The sequence below is a fragment of the Sceloporus occidentalis genome, unplaced genomic scaffold (genome assembly GCF_023333645.1).
Source record: "Sceloporus occidentalis isolate IW3139 unplaced genomic scaffold, rSceOcc1.0.p SCAF_4, whole genome shotgun sequence".
Taxonomy (NCBI): Eukaryota; Metazoa; Chordata; class Lepidosauria; order Squamata; family Phrynosomatidae; genus Sceloporus; species Sceloporus occidentalis.
Genome location: NW_028316984.1, coordinates 79,039,633 through 79,056,617, shown reverse-complemented (window position 1 = coordinate 79,056,617; position 16,985 = coordinate 79,039,633). Strand labels below are relative to the sequence as shown.

The 16,985-nt window shown below is 42.3% G+C and overlaps 1 protein-coding gene across 1 annotated transcript in view; it reads right to left on the bottom strand.

The window, feature by feature from the left end:
• The window catches only part of LOC149314052 (protein Wnt-6-like), a 57,977-nt gene that overhangs the window by 2,587 nt on the left and 38,405 nt on the right, over positions 1-16,985 (bottom strand). Inside the window, exons 2-3 of the mRNA XM_089523366.1 lie at positions 11,373-11,593; positions 1,445-1,746 (exon numbers count right to left, since the gene is read on the bottom strand). Coding sequence (XP_089379492.1) covers positions 1,445-1,746; positions 11,373-11,593 — 523 coding nt within the window. The remainder of the gene's footprint in view (positions 1-1,444; positions 1,747-11,372; positions 11,594-16,985) is intronic.

The window sequence follows — 16,985 nt, the reverse complement described above, 5'->3', positions numbered from 1 at the left end:
ATGTGGGGTATCTGTTCCTACACTTACTATCCCCTCTGGCCTCATTTATTTATCTGCATTGTTATCTATTGATGAAATAGAAATGGTTGTTCTGCTGGGGATCGTGGACTCTCCCTGTTTTGTCTGCAAATACACTGTTTAGTGGCATATTCAGGATGAGTGCCAGGCTTGATTGTAGGTATGACAGGGGTAAGAGTGAGAGCCTACCTGACAATGCATCACAGAAAACTTCCGGTGGTAGCAATGCAAGCAAATTGGGGCAAGTGCCCAGCCTATCAAAATAATATGGTTTAGTTCTGGGTCATTCAGGGATGAACAAGGCAGTTAGAATATGCAAGTCTGGAAGCAGGAGTAACCAAGAGAGAAATAGCTTCATACATAAAACCAGGGTGGCACAGAGATACTTTAATCTCTTCCAGCATTTTTGAGCCATTAAATATTATGAACAAATAAAGGTGAGGCACGATAGCCAAAATCAGTTTTAGAAGGTGAAATGACAGATTAGATGACAACAGGGGTAAAGGATGACCCAAAAGCACCTAGGAAGTTAGCACATGTGTTCAAGGGACATAGTCTAGCTCAGTAGTAACTGTATGTAGAAAGTATCCCACTACCTTCCACACTTGTGTCAAATGACATCATAGCAAACCAAAGAATACATAACAGGGTACTGGGGAAATAGATTTGGCTAACTGGACATGGATTTGAGTGAGTACCACTGGGGTGAGGTCAGAATGACCAAATTGTTGCAGTGACATCCTCTGCAATCCTCACCCTGTTTTTGTCACTCATTTCCCTGCAATGATGTCCTCTTTCTGGTGACCCTGCTTTGTTTATATGCCACATGAGCCTTTACAAAAAATATGTGCATGTGCAGCCTTAGCAAAGAACATGGTAGCAGAAGGAATGAAGCTGGTGGACAAGAGACAGTGCAGGAGCAGAGGCAGGTGGCAATGGTGACGCTATGTTCTCCCCTTTTATTGTACAGAAATGTACACAGCTACCTGCACAGGATTAACAGGCAGTGCTCTCAATATTGATGGCTGGGATTTGAATGATGCTCCAGTTACTGTTGGACTGCAACACGCACCAATCCCTCACCAGTAACTATGTTGGCTACAGCTGATGTGTGCTGCAGCCTGGAAATAGCTAGAGGATCCTATCCCTGCAGTAAAGCTTAGCCCAAGAACTGGGTCTGGGATCAAGACTCCAGCTGTGTGTGAGCTCTGTTAGGTTGGGCACATTACCCTGAACACATGAAGTTGTCTGGAAACAAAAAGATGTTATCAGTGGAAAGGGAGGGAAGATGAGGCAGGCAGCAAAGCAAGTCCGAGACAGACAGATCCAGAACAACTAACGGTTTATCTATAAGGAACAGGTGGGATTGCCTATAGGGAAAGCATTCTTGATACTCAACAGGAAGTAGCTGGGAGGCTACCCTTACCAGACGTCCTGCTTCATTGTTGTGCAGGTCAATAAGTGTTCGAATGTCGCTCTTGCCACGCTTGCGCTTGGCGTCCATGAATTGGCGGGACTTCTCATAGCCAAAGTCCACATCATCCCCACAGCCGCCCCATTCCCAAGCAGAGCCTTCTGACCCTGTCAGGGCAGGGGGCAGAGGAGGTGCTCGGCTCCGGGTTGCCTCACAACCACACTGCAGCAGCTCACCCATGCTGCAGGCCTGGGTCACTGCATGGCTCACACCAGCGGCTGTGATGGCATAGACAAAGGCTGTCTCACGGATATCTGTGCAAGACAGTGAGAGGGAATAAGAGACAGAGAGACTGTGCATCAGAATAAGACAGGTTTTTAAACAACCATCACATCCTAAGCCATAACTACATTTAACAAGAAATAAGGACAGGATGTGCCAAATTAGCCAGTTTTTCCCTAGCAAATTTCCACGTGAATTGCATCTGCTTCATTTTGTAACAAGGGTAGAATGGGCAGGAGAATATCCTATTTTTTGGTAGCACCAAATAGAATAGATTCCACTCTTCATCTGCTCTGGCAGAAAGGAAGCCCAGTCCTTCAGCCTTGATTTTGTTCATTTGTTGGGCATTTAGCCACATTTATTTATTTATCCAGAATTTCAAAATCTGAAATGCTCCAAAATCCAAAGTTATCCACATGAGTGACTGGGAGAATTTCACCATGGTTTTCTGATTGTTCAGTGTTCACAAACTTTGTTTCATGTACAAAATTATTTAAAATATTATGCATAAAATTACCTTCAGGCTATGTGTATTACGTGTATATGGAACATAAATGAATTTCATGTTTAGACTTGGATCCCGTCTTCAAGATACGCCATTATGTATATGCAAATATTCCAAAATCTGAAAAAAATATGAAATCCAAAACACTTCTGGCCCCAAGTGTTTTGGATAAGGGAGACTCAACTGGTATGTATTGGTTCACGGTGTACAAAGGAAATAGTAAAGTCTTACAAATAGATTCAACTGTGGGTGTGATGGTTTGAGTTTTGGACTATGACTCTGCAGACTAGAGTTCAAATCCCACCATGGCCATGGAAACTGAGTGCCCTTGGGAAGGTCACACTCTCCCAGTCTCAGAGGATGGCAATAGCAATCCCTCAGTGAAGAAACTTGCCAAGAAAACTCCAAGATAGATTTGCCTATCATGAGCAGGGATCTGAGAGCCAGTGTAGTATAGTGATTTGAGCATTGGATTACAACTCTGGAGACCAGGGTTTAATTCCCTGCTCGACCATAAAAAGCCCTGGATGACCTTGGACATGGAGCAATGGATGCAAACCACATGTAAAGAGATTCCACCTTAGGGAATTCCACCTTTGATTCCAGCCTAGGGAGTGCTGGGTATGTTTAGCCTGGAGAAGAGAAGGTTAAGAGGTGACATGATGGCCCTTTTTAAATGTTTGAAAGGGTGTCATATTGAGGATGGAGCAAGCTTATTTTCTGCTACTCCAAAAACTAGGACAGGGAGCAATGGATGCAAGCTACAGAAAAAGAGATTCCACCTCAATATTAGGAAGAACTTTCTGGCAGTAAGAACTGTTTGAAAGTGGAACACATTCCCCTGGAGTGTGGTGGAGTCTCTTTCTTTGGAGGTTTTCAAACAGAGGCTGAATGGCTTTGATTGCAAGTTCCTTCATTGCAGAAGGGGCTTGGACTGGATGATTCTTGTGCTTGCTTCCAACTCTAGGATCCTATTCCAAGTCACACTCTCTCAGCCTCAGGGCAAGGCAGCTATGGCACAAAGCTTGCTAATAAAATAAAATAAATAAATACCGCACTGGCAGGTAAAAACATTTCTCTGCAGGCAGGCTTTTTAAAATCATGCAAGCCTGGTTTTATTTCATTTATTGGGAGGCGGGGGTGTTGTAGTTTTTTAAATTATGTATGGTGAAATTTTAACTTGGTAGTGTTTCAATTAGGTTATTTTAATAGGTTTTTTTTTTAATTGCTTTAATGTGTTTTTTATATTGTCTCTCTTTTGGGAGAAAGCTGGCATCCCTCCAGTCTATCTGCCATGGTCCAGGCCTCAGAGGGAAAGAAGAACCACTGGACTTGATCCTCTTCCCCATCACCATTCCCTTCTCCTTTTGTCTCATGTCTTTTTAGATTGTAAGCCTGAGGGCAGGGAACCCGCTGTGCTGAGAGCCTTTAAGGCTGAAGAGCAGGGTATAAATACTGCAAATAATAATAATAATAATAATAATAATAATAATAATATCAATAGAAATAAATTAATAAAATTAATAAACAAATAACATAATAAATAAAGTAAAATAATAATAAATAATAAAATGAAATAAAATGAAATGAATAAAAAAGTGGTCAAGACGTATCTCTTCTGGCAGGCTTTTCCAGATAGCCTCTCAGTGGCCTCCCATCAATTTCTCCCCCAATTGTCCCTGTTTAGTTTATAATTAAAATGTATTTTTATTGTGAACGGGAGGGTTTATGGGTTATGATGTTTTACTGTATTTTAATGTTGCTTTATTATTGTTAGCTGCCTGAATCTGCTTGGAGAAGCGAGATATAAATACATTTTAATAATAATAATAATAATAAGTTAAGTTAAATTAAATTAAATTAAATTAGCTTACAGTTGTGAACTGCTTAGAGGCTGCTTGCTTAGGTGGCATGAGGCGGTATATAAATGAAGCTGCTATTGCTATTGCTAGAAGTAAAATACAATACAACAAATAAAACCCCATGGTTGGGTCAGAAACGAGGTGAAGGCCCCCAGCAAGAAGAGCCAGGGACTGGAGCCCTGTTCCCTAGAGTGCCAGTCCCCAAGGCTCCAGCCCCTGCAACCCCTGGGAGCGAGAAGAGGGAGACTGGCGAGGAAGGAATCCCTCTGGCAAGGCAGGCAGCCCACCCTGGCCCTTGCCTGCCTCCTCCTCCTCCTCCTCCCATCGGGAGCCGGGGGTCGGAATGCACTCCTTGGGCGCCAGCCTCCCTCCGCCGCGGGAGACGAGTTCCAGGCATCCCTGGCCCTGCTGGGACCTGCCAGCGCCCAAGGGGCATTCTCCCCTCCCTGCCTCCCTGCCGAGGAGCATCCCTTTGCAGCAGCAGCACTCGCCAGGCTCCAAGCTGGGCACCTGGCTTTGCTGGTGGGGCTGCATCCCCAGAGGAAGGCTGGAAGGGGTGGGAGGTAGGATGGGGGGCAGGTAGGTCCTCCTTTCCCAGGACACAGCCCTCCACTGCAGCCTTGGGTCCAGCAGGAACTGGTAGCAACATGGACAGCCAAATAGGAAAAAGAAAGAAGACCCATGGATCATCATGCACAGTGGGAAAGGACGATGGTGTCCCCCTTCTCTAAAAAGGGGGTTTTGCTTTTTGGAATATACACACACACACATACATACACACACTCCTCCCTTCATATTTGCGGCTTAGATAGATAGATAGATAGATAGATAGATAGATATGATTGTTCATGGATTGGATTAATATGTTCTTTCTAGGAATATCTAGGTCCTCCACTGCAACTCTACGGTCAACTTTAACTAAAAGTTGCACTGAAAGACCTAGACATTCCTACTAGGCCTTTGTAGCTCCTCCAGCACAGTTCTATGGTCAGTGTCTGTCAGACATTGACCACAGAGTTGGACTGGAGGACCTAGAGATTCCTAGAGAGGTATCCTCTCAGGTAAAAATATGGTGTTTTTGTTATTTGCAGTTTTTCCATATTCACAGAAGTCTTGTGCCTCTAACCCTAGCGAATATGGAGGGACAAGTGTGTGTGTGTGTATATGTGTGTGTGTGTGTTTTCAAGCCATGGATGCATGAATCTATGAAGATAAGATCCCTGGACACAGAGAGCTGACTGTATAGTACAGGCATGAGTCTGAAGCAGCATGGTTCTAAACATTTTATTCAGTGTTTTTATCTTTTTCATTTGATCATGTCCTATATTAATCTCCGGGCACAATACAAGGTGTTGGTTATAACCTTTAAAGCCCTACATGGCTTGGGCCCAACCTATTTGAGGGATCGCCTACTCCCACATAATCCGCTCCGCACCCTCAGGTCCTCTGGGAGGAATCTATTGCAGCCTTTAAAAACCAGACTAACTGCTACCTCCCAGAGGGCCTTCTCTGCAATTGCTCCCAAACTATGGAACGGTCTGCCAGACAAGATCCATCAAACTACCAGCTTAGACAGCTTTAAAAAAGCTGTCAAGACGGATCTCTTCCGGCAGGTCTTTCCTGAATAAAGTGCCCGGCCACAGAATCACTGCCCCCCGCATCATGTATCAGCCCACCGCTCTGTCCTCGCTGTATTTTATTGTGTTTTTAATAGATGTTTTAACTGTAACTTGTTTAATCCTGTTGTGAGGGGGGGGGGGAATTTGGGACATAAATTTGTAAATGTGGATTTTAACGTGTTGTAAGCCGCTTTGATTGTCCTGTCACAGAAAAGCAGGATATAAATAAAAGTTTTATTTATTTATTATTTATACATTTTGTGGTGCCTTGGCCTCTTTTGCAATTAGGACATTTGGTCACCCTGTTTTCAGGACATGTCTTACATTTCAGGAGAAATTTCAAAAATATCCTCCATTTTGTGTATGATTTTTAAGAAGCATGCACTTACGTTTCAAAGGGGTTTATCACATGAAAGAGATCAGGAGTTTATCCTGTGAATAAATACAATGGCCTAGTAAAATGGTGTCTCTTATATAAAATGGCAAAATCAAGTATTGCTTATTGGAATTTATATATAATTTAAAATATTTTCAAGCTGTGGACGCTTGAATCTGTGGCTAAAAAATCTGTGGATACAGAGAGCTGACTGTGTAGTGCAGGCATGGATGGACTCGCATGTGACTGGCCTCTCACTTTTCTGTCTGCCCAACTACCTCAGTTCATCTTTATTGGTGAGGGAGCCTTGGCGTCTTCCACCGGCTTGGCCCTTCTGCACTTGTTCACCAGAGCTGTGTTGGGTGGCAGGTTGAAAATAACCACTAGGAAATACTGAAAGGTGTCAAGACCATTATGTTATCATCCTAGTAAATCATGAGATCTTGGTGGAACCATCCACAGTTCTGTGTGTTTTGTACATTAGTAAAAGTTATGAAGATTGGTTTCCTCCAGATTGCTGTTCAAAATGTCTGGGGATAGTTTTCTCTTACATACCAGTATTTAAAAATTTTATTTTAATTTATTTTATTCCTGAAGGAGACTCAAGGTGGCTCACTCCATGCCCACAAAGAGACTTTTGCTGTTACAGTGGGCCCTAGGTATCCACTGGCATTTGGTTCCATGACTCCCTGTGGATACCAAAATGCTCAAGTCCCATTAAATACAATGGCGGAGTAAAACAGTCTCCCATATATAAGATGGCAAAATCAAGCTTTGTTTTTTAGAAAATGTATATTGGTGTGTGTGTGTGTGTGTGTGTGTGTATTCTGAAGGCGTAGATGGTTGAATCTGAAGAAATGAAGGACTGACTGTGCCTTCAAGTTAATTCCATCTTATGTCTGTTCCATCATAGGGTTTTCTTGGAAAGATGTATTCAGAGGTTTGCCATTCCCTTCCTCTTTGAGGTCAAAGGGGGTTTACATGGCCAAGTCGTGATTTGAACCCTGGTCATCTGGAATCCTAGTCCAGAGCTCAAACCACTATCCCATGCTGTATAGCATTCACCATACCTATACTGAGTCCCCTGGCACAAGGGCAACATAGAAGAAAGATTCCCTGGCCACTTTGACCTGTCTTTTCCCTCCTGTTTGGGACATAACTGTGGGGGAGGAGGTACTGCCATTCAGTATTATGGCAAGGGGCCTCTCTGTATTATTTATTGCCCAGCTCAACTCTTGTCAGGTTGCTGGGGAGCCTGGAGGAAACTATAAGGACATGTAGAAGCACAGTCTATGGGGAGGATAGGTGGGGGCAGCAGTAAATCACTCCCAGACAGGGATACATTCTTTGGCTTTATTAAAAGCTGCTGTGTTGTCTGGGAGCATCCATAATTGCTTCATTACAAGGACAAGGAGACATGTCACAGCAGTAAACCTTTGGCCTGTAGCAATAACCCGTGTCTCCCCATGGACCCAGCAATCCCTCTACCTTACACTGGAGCAGCATTGGCCCTGCCCTCTGAGAGAAACAATGAAAACCTGTTCAGAAGGTCCGTCAGTTTTCCTCCCTGCTAGCATAAAAAGTATAGAGGTAATTAAAAAGCATGGCCCTTCAGATATTGTGGCTGGATTGCAACTCTCATCAGACCTAGGTAAGTAGGTAGAATTCCCAGTGGTGACAGATCATGGGAATTGCAGTCCAGGATGTGGAAGGCCACATGTTGCTCGCCCCTGTCTAAAGTATGGCCAAGCAATGATTCCCACACATGTGATTTCTCATCCCCACTGGCTTTTCCCAACTGTTGCTCTATTGCACCCCCAGCAATATCTACCAACATCCCCAAAAGAGCCAGCATGGTCTAGTGGTTTGAGTGTTGGACTACAACTCTAGAGACCAGGGTCTGATTCTGTGCTCAATCATGGAAACCCACTGGGTCACCTTGGACAAGTCACAAACTCTCAGCCTCAGAAAAGCCTGTTACCTTAGGGTACACCCTCCACCCCATATTGGAATCTGAGTATGTTCATTTCCTCATGTCTGCATGTTGTCACTGCCCTATTTTATTAAATCTATTACATTTACATTTTGCTCTTTGCTCTATGACAAGAGTGGGCAACTGAGCCAGGACAGGGGGATAGTTTTCTAAGGGCTAAGAGCAGCTAAACATTTCAGAAAACTAAACAAAAATGAAAAACCAGAAGTGACCAGGAGTCCTCTTCTGGTTTTGAAAAGCAGTACTGCAACTATAAGAAAGATGATGTACCTCTCTCAGGAAATCCAAGGGCAGGCAATTTACACTTTCTTTCTTTCTTTCTTTCTTTCTTTCTTTCTTTCTTTCTTTTTGGTTGGAAAAAGGGTGGTATGGAAAGTCTTGGGGAATTGAAAGGCTGTAAAAACCTTGAGGGGCCCCCAGACTATACTTTGCCTTAGTTCTACTTTGTGAATGTCAAGATAGCCTCTGTTTTCCCACCCTAGAATATTAATTTTCCACAAAAGCCCTGTGAGGTAGATTAAGCTGAGAGGTAGTGGTTGGCGCAAGGTCATCCACTGCATTTCATGGCTGCGGAGGAGGATTTCCCCACCCTACTACAACTCCAAAAGAAGCCAGGAGGCTATGGGAGCTACAGTCTAAAACACTGTACCAGATTAGGGGAAATGCTACTGTAATCACTACAGTGACTACATGATACTACCTGTTCCATTGTGGTAACAAAAGGTGTGGTGTCCCCCACAGTCCTTTTGCCTTCTCTTCATATAGAGAAAGAAGAGGGAAAGTAACACCCAGTTTTATGGATTTAAAAGAGAGTGGTCACCACACTGAAGCAGTTCTAATGGCTTAATTATAAGCTTTAATTATTCCTTAACTACTCAGCTACTTTGTTGTTGTGTGCCTTCAAGTCATTTCAGACTTATGGCAACCCTAAGGCAAGCCTATCACAGTGTTTTCTAGAGGCTGAGAGTGTGCGACTCAACCAAGGTCACCCAATGAGTTTCCATGACCAAGTGGGGAATCAAAACCTGGTCTGCAGAATCGTAGCTCAATACTCAAACCACTACACCATACTGTCTTACATACATTTGCATAGGAGTGAAATGACAATTGTACAAGATAGTATTTTTGTTTTAGATGATCCAGGCCTGACTCACATCAGGATTACCTTAAAAGGGCCATTTCTCCTATGGTATGAGAGATGGGGAAATGCTTCTAAGAACCTGCTACTGTGGTTTTCATAAGTACATTGAATTAAAAAATTATAATTTCATTTGAAAATCAGATGCCCAGAGGAACTTTTTCAATGGATCAAAAGGTTTAAAAGCAATTAATCACTTAAATGTTGCAGCCTTTAATTCTGATAAAAGTTCATCTTTCCCTAGATATGACCTAGTACTTTGAGGTATGGGATGTGGGCACAGCAAAGCTTATTCCTGCAATTTGTTTAATGGAAATCATTGCAAGAAATGAGCTTAAACCTCCCTGTAGTTCATTGTATGTAAACATTGTACAGATATGTACATTTTAGGACAGCATACATATACAGCTAAAATGAGTACCCAGACTGTTGGGGGCAAATTAGCTTACTTGCCAGACTATTAACTGGAGCAAGTTATATCACTCCCTTGTCACAATAGCTACAGTCTAGTTTGTGGGTACAATTCAAAGTTCTGGTTATAATTTATAAAATCTTATAGCTTTATACAACTTTCAGGGGTGTAGCTACAGGGTAGCAAAATGATATCATTGCCACACAGATAAGAATTCTGTCCCACAAATGAAATCGTCTGACAGTTCCCAGACTTTCAGTGTTGCAGCAACTTCAAACTTCAGTTGAGCATACAGCATTGCAGTTTGGGCATTCTAAGGACTTTATCACATGGGACGGGTCCCGTGCAGAAACTGGATTTAAAGTGAAAACAACCCACAAAACTGGGTTGTTTTTCACATGACGTTTGGGGTTAACCCAAACAAAGTAAAAATAACCCGCAAAAGCGTGTAGTTTTTCAGATGACGTTGACATCAATGGGAAATAACACAACATTAATCGACAAGGAAAGTTGACAAAACCCGCTCCTTTTTACTTTCGGGGAATTTCCGAAAGTAAAAAGGAGGGGGTCTTGTCGACTTTCCATTCGGGTTAATGTTGCATTATTTCACATTGACATTAATGCGTCTGAAAAACAACCCGCTTTTGTGGGCATTTTGCAGACTTTTAAATCCCGTTTCTGCACGGGATTTAACCAATTTGCCCCCAATTTGTCTGTGTGTGATAAAGTCCTAAGAAAAGGAAAAGGTAAATTTCCCAAAAGAATGTGAACACAGTACATGTCAGTGTTCTGTTTGAGAACAAATTTCAGTGTCTCACTTTCCATAATGCTAAAATTGAGGGCTGAAAGAAAATATGATTTGTGGGGATAGAATTCTTATTTGGTGAGAGCATCTTTGTTTAACCCCCTGTCCCCATAGCTACCCATCAAGTCTGCAGGCACTCCTAGTGCAAAAAAGAAAAAAGAAAAAAAAGAGGGTCTTCTTGGTGGCTGCACCCAGGCTCTGAAACTCCCTCCCTGAGCTGATTTCATGTTATCAAAGCTGTTCAGATTGGTGATTTACTCTTACTTCAGCACTAGAGAGAGGCCTGTATCTTTCAATGCTTCTGAAAGATAGTGGAGTGAATGCAGGGAAGCCAAATGGCACCCACAGCTCTGACCACTAACATCTCATTGCCACTGCCAGCAACTACCACTTGAGGCAACTGCCTTACCAGAACTAATGACAAGGTTGGCTCTGATTTTTTTTAAAAAACCTTTTCATCCTAGAGAAGTCAGAGAGAACTATGAAATGGTAGTATACTCTCTTATCTAATAAGCAGTTATGAAAGGATTTCTTGCCCCAGTTCAGAACAAACTTTAATATGACACTGTCTTGCATATTAAATAAAACTGAGATTTTCCCAGAGGCACCAAAACAATGTTACAGCTATCCTACAGCCCAGCAATATGTATATGAATGAAGGATCTGATTAGTGAGCAATTTTCATTCCTCCACCCTGTCTTGATATCCTGATAACTGAGAAGAGTCTTATGGAATTCGGTCTTCCACCTCATTGGTGTTGACATTTCTGGAAGTCTTTCCTCTCATGCACACTTGGTTCTCTTGAAGGATATCCCTTTTCTTTCTGGTTATGCAGACAAAGAGATTTCCATAAATTCTTAAGGGAAATGTCTCTCTTCCCTCTCCTTTCTGTGGGAGAACCTTCAAGACAGAATTTGCTTCCCAAGCAATAGAGATAGCTCCACTCACCTTGTTGTAAGATCTTGCCAAAATATTTGCTGTGACTGGTGCAGTTCCAGCGGCGAAAGCGGAACTGGTACTGGCACTCCCGCACACCCAGCCTGGCACCCTTGGCCACTTCCTGTACAATCTCAGGCTCCGTCTGACAGAGTTCAGCTTGTTTCCCAGCCAGCCGCTTGGTCTTCCGGCAGATGCTGTTGGGATCCATGACCAATGGGCTTCCCACTGCCCTGGAGAGGATGGAACAAAAAGGCAAGGAAACACTCTAGGTGAAGTGAAAGGCTTAGGTCTAAAAGAAACCGCATTGTGTCCAAAGGCTTTTACTCTGAGTTTCATTCCAAACTTTAAAGAAGTCCAATGTACTGAATCTAATTGGAATATCATTCAGGACCTTGGGCAATTTCTAGAATAAACTCAACGTGGTTACACTGTACCCTGAGATGGAAGCTACCAACCACTGCTGGCTCTACATATATTTTCAGGAAGATTCAATTTGAAAAACATTCAGCTGCTCAGTGAACCTCTTGTATCTCATATAGGCCATGGAATTTGCAGGAGCAAGATATGCATGTTATGCTGGCAAGGTGCTGCAGCATTCAGAACACAAATGATACCCCTCCTCATTATTGTGTATGTGTGTTATGTTGCCTTTAAGAGGCTTAGATTCTTCTCCAGATACAGGCAACTGCCAGCAGGTCAAAGGGGCATTTTTCTGCCCCGACACACTCCAGGGATGAATGGGCTGCCAAAATAAACCAAACTAACCGGGGGGGGGGGGATTGAACTTAATAACAAAAAAAGGAGGAGGATAGAATTCCACTTATATATATTTTTAATGTTTTTATGTTAAACAGTGAAGTGGATAGGCCCAGCAATCTATTTAAAAGTGAATTGCTGCTCTTGGAAACTTTCAGGAAAGGCAATTGATTCTTTTTGTGATGGTGGAGGAGGGAGAGAAAGGGCAGCCTAGCACATCTAGAGAAGTTGAACACCCCAAAAACAGATTAGGAAGACTCCAAGGCCCAAGTGTGCCCAGTTCTGTCCTACCTCTTTCAGATCAGCATGGAGGCTTGGCAATTTTGGCTGAATGCAGAGAAGTCTGGGATAGCCAGAAGCAGGCCAGGGACATTGAGCACTGTCTACAAAGGGTCACCAGCTTCTGACTCCAAACAGGACATGATCTAGTACAGTACTATTACTTATCAGCTAGCATTAAAGGTTGGTGCCTCCCACTGGAAGATTTTTCAGAGATAGCTACTGAAGGAATGGAGGAGTCTTGTGGTACTTTTAAGACTAATCTAATTATTTTAGCATAACCTTTCATGGACAAGAGTCTTCTTCTTTGGGTACATCTGAAGAAGTGCCTTTGAAAAAGCTGACTCTAATCCAAGAACATTTATGCTGAAATAAACTGCTTATTCTTAAAAGTGTCACAAGACTCCTTCTTGTTTTATAATGAAAGATGTAATTGAAGACTACTAGTCACGTAATATGTATGAACATATTCGAGTAAAAATTTGTATGCCACCATGATGTTATGCAGCTGGTAAATGTGCCCTGAACCCACAGTGCAAAAGTGCAGTTTGACTGAATGGAGACCAAAAAATGTGCTTTATTGGAGCTCTTGTTCCTCCTTGCAGGATCTCTCCCCCCCCCCCTTTGACCCTTGAGTTTGTAGTAAGTTTAACTCCCTCACCAAATTAGTGAGCCCTCTCTTCTTTTTGTTTTCCTCATTTAAAAATGATACAAAAACTTTGAGATCCAGTTGCCCATAGTTTTTGCTGCAACATGCATGTGTTAAAGCTACAAGAAAAAATTTACAGTAGAACTGGGGTCTTTGTTAGAGAGCCTTTCTCCCAAAGTAACTATTTCTGACTACTTGTGTTTTCACTGTTGGCCAAGTAGAGGCCCACATGGTCCCTCTGCCTGAGCCATCTTTATTCATAATAATTCAGGAGTTCACCAGCACCTCTGCTTGATCTTCAGGAAGAATTCAATCCACAGAGAGAAGTGGGTAAGAAATCATCGTCATTATCATAATCGTTCTGGCCCCATCTTCTGGGGATCTTTCCTCTGCATGCCATAACTTGCACCTCTTTTACCCACTTGTGTGAATATTGAGAGAAATTCATTCTGAAAAACGGTATGAGCTGCCACAATTGCCCTGCCCCCCCTCCCCTTTGCCATAGCAATCCAATGCAGGTCCTAACTTGCATGTTAGCTATTTTTGAATACTCTCCCATATTTTAATGTATGTAATAAACTTGAGCAGAGGGTTATACTAAATCCTTTCTCTTGACATGTGCACTCTCACTCACTTCTTGTTTTAATGTGGGATAGCATTTTTTTAAAAAAACAATGTCTCCACCTGCAATCTACAATGGATAGTCCGAGAAGTAGTTCTTCTCATTCCTCACTATCACTACTATCTTATTTTGTGCAACCTTGTCCCCAGACATAAACATTTCCATGGAATATTCTGGGAATCTTGCCCCTTTGTAACTTTGGTGAAAAACAGCTCAACACAGAATAGAAAAACAGGGGAAGCTACTTTGTGAGAGAATCACTGACTGACCTTGGAAAATGATAAAGACCAGTACACAAGCTCTGGGCCTATGCCAGCTTTCCTCCCTAGCTTCTAGATGCCTCTCAGTGCAGGAGGAGTTTCACCCTTTGGTTACTTGACTAAAAAAGAGATTAGCCCCAGGCTGCATCTTCTAAAACTAGAATCCAAGCACTGTTTTTGGAAAGCTATGATACTCACAAAATGGAATTTTACCTCTCTATTCATTATAATACAGAATCACATATATAGCATCCAAGTAATTGGATTTCTGAAAAGGATAGGATGGGTTTTTTATTGTTATTTTGCCTCAGTGTTTACGGGAAAAGTCTGAAAGCAAGTAATCTGTGTCTGCTAAATTTCAAAGACTAGAGAAAGTTTTTTTGTACACTTTCCTGTGCCCAGTGAAAGAACCCTGTACCAACTGTATGCATCCTTGCAAGAAATCCACCCTTTAACCTCTACTTCCATCAGAATTATGGCTCTCCTGAGATCCATGCAACTTTTCCATTTTGCAATCCTGACCCCTGTCCATATGTTGCACACTTTGGAAACAACTCAGTTTAGATGTGGTTGAAAGCAGGTGGACCAATAATCAACCTAAGAAAGAAATAAGTCTACATGAGTATGCTGTACCTGCTTTGCTGTTATTTTCCACTTCCTATTTGGTGGAAGAATTATACATTACAGGTTGAGTCTCCCTTATCTAGAATTCTGAAATATTCCAAATTCCAAATTTGTCCTTATGGGTGGCTGAGATAGTGACACCTTTGCTTTCTGATGGTTCAGTGTACACAAACTTTGTTTCACACACAAAATTATTAAAAAATACTGGCGGGATACATACCGCCATTTAGTACGTATAGGATACGTACTAGGGTTAGGAAGGGGCGGTGCTTCCGCACCCCCCTAACCCTAGTACGTATCCTATACGTACAAGATGGCGGTGCCCCTTCCACATGGGCGCCGCCATCTTTACGTATCGGACGCTGAGCGTCCGTACGTGTCGCAGCCTTTATGACGTAGCGAGTGCGCCCCTGGCGCCTCACTACGTCACAAACGCAACTGAAAAAGAAGCTCCATTTTGGAGCTTCTTTTTCGGTCCGCGCAGGAGCCACGCCGTCTGAAGGCTCCGGCTCCCCCACGGATCTACCGGCGGCGGCGGCAGACCGCCGCAAAGCGGCGGTTTGTACCCCGCCACTGTGTATAAAATTACCTTCAGGCTAAGGTGTATATGAAATTTAAATGAATTTCATGGTTAGACTTGGGTCCCATCTCCAAGACAGCTCATTATGTATATGCAAATATTCCAAAGTCTGAAAAACTCTGAAATCCCAAACACTTCTGATCCCAAGCATTTTGAGTAACGAAGACTCAAGATGTATTAGCAGATTATTATTGCAAGGAAAACCTCACCATGGCAACTCTTAAAATCTTGATGGCAGTCAAATTATTCTGATGCCCAGGGGGTAGATGATAAAGGTTCTGAGCTATGAAGTTTTTCCCCTCCACTTTGATCTCTGCTCATCTTGTTGAGTGATTGGCCATAGAATGGCTCCTTACTGCTTGCCAACAGAAGCTACAGGCAATGAGAACTCTTCTTCCAGCATTCCCAGAACGTTTGGGAGCAATCAAAACAAATCAGATGAATCACTACAGACAATGAGCCAGGGGATTCCCAGCAAATGTTCAGCCCAGCATTGAATGCCATAACACAAAGACCCAGAGTGAGTTTGGAACCACAGTTGGAGGAGAAAGTATGTATAGATGTGCTTATGGGATGATCTCTGTGCCTGTGATTGAAATGGATGAGAATTTAGTTTTCAGTTTACTAACATTCTTAATTTTCTACATGGGTAGGATGCAAAGAATTTTATAAAACATTTGAAGCTGAGAGAAAGTGAAACTGATAGATGAATCCATCCAGGGCCAATGTGCTGTGTGTATAACTCTTAAAAGTCTCTTTGAGTCCCTGTGTATACACATTATTTATGGTTGCTACCCTCCTTTACCCTCATCATCAGAGGTCCCTCATCTTTAACCACTATAAAGGCATGCAGATCAATATGGCTTCTTCCACAACCAAGCCTTGTGAAACTGGCTAGTGTAGATGGGGAAGAATGTTGTTTTAGTTGGGGTTTTTTAATAAGATCTTTCCAAAATTCAGGAAGATCATATTCTGTATAGAAGGAATTGAAAAGAGATTTAAAGTAATACAAACATACTCAAGAAACATGAAAAGCAACATAATGCATAAATATAAACATTAAAACCACTAACTGTGAAGTTTATGTGGTTACATATATTCATTGATTCCAATTATTGACTTGGGCACAGTATATTTTCTCATACAGTTGAAGCCAATATCCTCCTTTTAAATAACATCATTGCATTTCACTACTGTTTATACAACTGTTAATTCTTTCATTGCTTTTACACTTATACATTAAAAATTCCAAAAGCATGAGAAAGAGAAATTGACAGACCTTCCCATTCCTATATTGTGGACTTCCACGGATCCTTGCAGACAGAGTTTCACTTTTTATCTGCCCTATCTATCTGGACCATGCATGTTCCGATCTGCATTCTTCTAACAATGACTGTACTGGGAGGCATTACGTGAGATGCTGGACATGGTACAAAAATATGACCTGATGGATCAAAATAAACTCCACCTAGTTCAGTTTCCCACAGAGGTCAGCCAGATTCTTCTAGGAAACCAAGGAGCAGGGGATAAAGGGCATAATTTTTTCCCTGTTGTAGAAGTTATTTTGAGACATTTTGCTTGCCTAGCCCCACACTTAAAGGACATATAATTTAAATGAGTAAAATGTAGACGCAAGCTGAGAGATTCACTTAGTGCAGCACCACACATTCCAAATGGAATAATCACATGGCACAGTTCAGTTGAGACTATGCTGTTTTGGATTATAGATAGAGAGCAGGGATGAGGAAGCACTTGTTGACTCAGTCCAAGGACTAGTAGAATCATCCCCGAGGGTCTTGAAAGTTCAGTTAGAGCATCTTCCATCAAAGATGAGCAAAGGGAGGTTGTCATG